Here is a 3,820-nt window from a genome sequence, read left to right as displayed (position 1 = left end):
AATACTTTTGTTGTAGTTGCAGATGCTTGCAGTAGAGGTTAATCATAAGTGGGATGCTTGTCCAAGTAAGGACAGTACCCAAGCACCGGTCCACCCACAATACCAAATTATCAAAGTACCGAACGTGAATCATATGAACGTGATGAAAACTAGCTTGACGATATTCCCATGTGTCCTCAGGAGCGCTTTTCTCTATATAAGAGTTTGTCCAGGCTTGTCCTTTGCTACAAAAAGGATTGGGCCACCTTGCTGCACTTTATTTACTTTTGTTACTTGTTGCTCATTACAAATTATCCTATCACAAAACTATCTGTTCCCACTTATTTCAGTACTTGCAGAGAATACCTTACTGGAAACCGCTTATCATTTCCTTCTGCTCCTCGTTGGGTTCGACACTCTTACTTATCGAAAGGACTATGCACTACAAGGATACCCTTTGTAAAGCAACACATATTGTACAACGTTTTGAGTGTATGTTGCAAAATTCACAAGAGAGACTCATATAAGCATTGTAGAATATGCGTTGTAGACTTGCTCGTGACCCATCTTTGTACATACTCCCAGCCCAACACACTAACCCAGCCTTTTATCTAGCTCGGCCCAAGTTGGCTTTCAGGATTAGTCTAGGTCTTTCCTCCTTGTCCCCAGCCTCCGCTATTCCTCTCCAGTCCTCTCCTCCCACGACGGCCGCTGGCCCTCATCACGCATTGCGACTCCTTTGTGCGGCAGCTACCTACATGCCGGCACGCCTCCCCTCACCACTCCCCTGCGACCCTCCATCCCGGCGTGCAATCCCTCATCACCACTCCCCTGCGGCCCTGGATCCCGGCGCGCCGCCCCTCGACACCGCTCCCCTGCGGCCAACGGTGAAACCAAGGTAAGGCCATGAATAGGCTCAAACCTTCCCACCAAGTCTGCACGTTCTTTGCCTTGGCTGTATCCATGTGCTAGTATGTAATTCAAATGAAATATCTTGTCCCTGTCTACTTCTCTTGCCCCGTTACCTCTCTATTTGTGTTATCTCTAGATTGATTTGACACTTGCTTTTCGATGATGGTTATTTTTCTGATGTCCTGAAACGAGTCCTCTTGATTTTTGAGACTTAGAAGTTAGTAACTTAGAATTAGGCGTCCTGGGACTGTTGGTTCATAAGCTCATTGGTCAAGAAATTTTGTGGTGACTATTTTCTTGATTCGCTTGCATTACGTCAAAGTCTTAATGATAATTACACTTTGCAGCTTCTAGCAAAAATATCGGAAGATCCTTGCTATATTCCAGTGACGTTCTATCCTATTAAGCAACAATCTTCAAGGTGGTGATTCAGTTCAACACTGCTGACCTCCATGTCCGGCGCCCCATGCTCCAACCTTGGACTTGTTCCCAGGGGCATGAATGGTAGCTTTCCAGTCAGTACTACAAATTCCTCTGGCCAAATCATTGGTGTTAGCTCTTTGGTGACTGATGGAAATTCATCGCTTTGTGGAGGTGCCCAGTTTCAGCAAAGTACGCGCACGAATGTTGATTCATTCATGTGCCTTCCTGCCTTTCTGATGTCGTTTTCGTCCAATAACATTTCCGACAAGGGTAATAATCGAGCCTCTCTATATTATGCAAATTGATATGCTTTAAACAACAATAAAGTGCACCAATTAATTTAACACAACATATAAGCGATTGTAATTCAAGTTCAATATCACGAACTATATATACATGGCTTTTACAATTGTACATCTTAACTTAGTCTACATGGCTTGTAGTATGCATACTTCAGGTAGGGTATGACGGTATGTATATGGTTTCTTATGTAATACCATGTTGGCTTTGAAACTAAGCAGAATTATTTATTTTCCTTTTTAATGGTTACTTATTGATTTATATTTACAGATTGTTGTCTTTTCCCTTCTGAAATAAAAGCTGATCTTCAAGTTCTGATAGTCAGATATGATTATTATGTATGACTATATCATCAACAAGGTGTTTTTAGTACCAAATGATCAATATTTCAACCACTATTTGGCGGTAAGTTAGATGCTTTCCCTTAGTTCCCAAAAATAATATAGGTACTTCTGTTACAGTTGGGAGCTGTTGTATTGTTATCCCAGTATAGTGGCCAATACAAATTATATGATATATTCGTATGCACTCTCAGACCAAATAAAGCATAATTGTATTATCTTTTTTACTGCCTTTGTGGTAACATGGTATCTCCATGTATCCTATTTAAAAAATCATGGGAAATATTTCTGTATTAGAAGTTTACCTTTTTCAACTAAAAAGGATATTGGTATTGTGGTTATCATTAGCTCAGGACATGGTGCTTCTATAGATGTATTTTTTCGGGTACTATTCCGCACTAAAAGTCAGGAACAAGTTCTATTTTGCCTATTATATGTATGAAATATGGATGGAACAGACGTTTTTATTTTGCAAATTCCATACGGAAAGGGAAAGAACAAACTAAATACAAGGATTGACCTGTGATGTACCACTATTTTTCAGTACTATGAGCCTGTACTCATGAAATGCACTGCAAGGAAATACGCACCTACAAGTTGTCCCTATAAGATTAAGGTACTCTTTTAGCCATTCCACTATAAATTAGTTACTATTTTAGCAATTTCAATATAAATTAGTTTGGTTTTCCCAATAAGATTTTCCTATAACAGTATACACACTATTGATTTGCAATCCTCCTTTTCTGGGTCCAGAGTTGTTTGTCGCCCACAAAATATTTGCTCATCATTATCTATGCCATTTGTAAAATGGATGTCACTATGTATCACAAAAAACACTTGTTGTTCTATTGTATTTACAACACACAAATTATCATGGTTTGTTTTCAGTTTCAAAGAACTATTTACTTGAGCTAATTAGCATGTGTACCAATGCAGGTATGTGGCATGCAAGCAGAGGAGAGGATGAACTTGACATTTACTAATACTACTTCATATTTGATCTCACAAGGTGAGTTTCTTCACAGCGATTTACTAGAGGAAGTACATAGTATTCAGCTAGTGTAGATGAGTTTCTGGAGTTAACAGTTCATTTTGTTTTTTATTTGTAGATTCAAAAGATAAATGGAGGATTATATGGGTGTGTGGCAAGTATACTGCAATGACAATAATGATGTTCCTGTTCGTGATGATGATGATGATGCTGGATGCTTTCAGTTTTAATTAAGTTGTAGGGATGATGTTCCTCGGTTAAGTTTTAGATAAGTTGTAGGGATGTGATGGATGCTTTTAGTTTAAGTTTGCTATCAAGAAAATATTTAGATTATACATCACATTAGATGATGTTCCTCGGTTAAGTTTTATTAAGTATATGATTTCTTCTTCCCGTGAGTAATATTTTCATGGTTTCTCTTCATGGAGCATTAATTTAGATGCTGACATTATATATAAAAAAATAATATTATTCACATCATATGTGTCAACAATTAACCGTTGCAATTTTTTTGTTGCCAAGCAATGGGATTTTGATTCCTGTACATTAAGAACCAACGTATAAAAGTGTTGCACAAGTCTATTTTATCTGTTGTACTCTTGCAACGGCCCCTTTACCAACGGCACTATAAGCGTTGCACTATGCGCTAGCAACACTGGATAAGGCTACGCATCCCAAAGCGTTGGTAAATACACTAACAATGCATATATGGACTTTTAGATACGGAAAAAAGCGTTGCTATAGGAGGGGTCTTGTTGTAGTGATGATAGATCCCCTATACTTGTGGGTCATCACCACACCCCTCCCGATCAACAGGACCCCATTTCCACCGTAGGAGGTCGGCTTCCTCCGTTTTGCGGTACGCCAGACCCCT

The 3,820-nt window shown here is 39.1% G+C and overlaps 1 protein-coding gene across 1 annotated transcript; it reads left to right on the top strand.

Moving 5' to 3' along the window:
- Positions 1-1,889: 1,889 nt before the first annotated feature.
- On the top strand, positions 1,890-3,310 carry LOC125541700 (uncharacterized). Its single transcript, XM_048705045.2, has 4 exons — positions 1,890-2,019; positions 2,500-2,571; positions 2,892-2,964; positions 3,065-3,310. Exons 1-4 carry the CDS (start codon positions 1,942-1,944, stop codon positions 3,178-3,180), a joined length of 339 nt encoding a protein of 112 aa, XP_048561002.2. The 5' UTR covers positions 1,890-1,941; the 3' UTR covers positions 3,181-3,310.
- Positions 3,311-3,820: the final 510 nt, after the last annotated feature.

This window comes from Triticum urartu, chromosome 2A (assembly GCF_056163025.1).
Source record: "Triticum urartu cultivar PI428250 chromosome 2A, HENAU_Tu73, whole genome shotgun sequence".
Taxonomy (NCBI): domain Eukaryota; kingdom Viridiplantae; phylum Streptophyta; class Magnoliopsida; order Poales; family Poaceae; genus Triticum; species Triticum urartu.
Note: the sequence above shows the minus strand (reverse complement) of the source record. Positions and strands in the feature narration are given on the sequence as shown.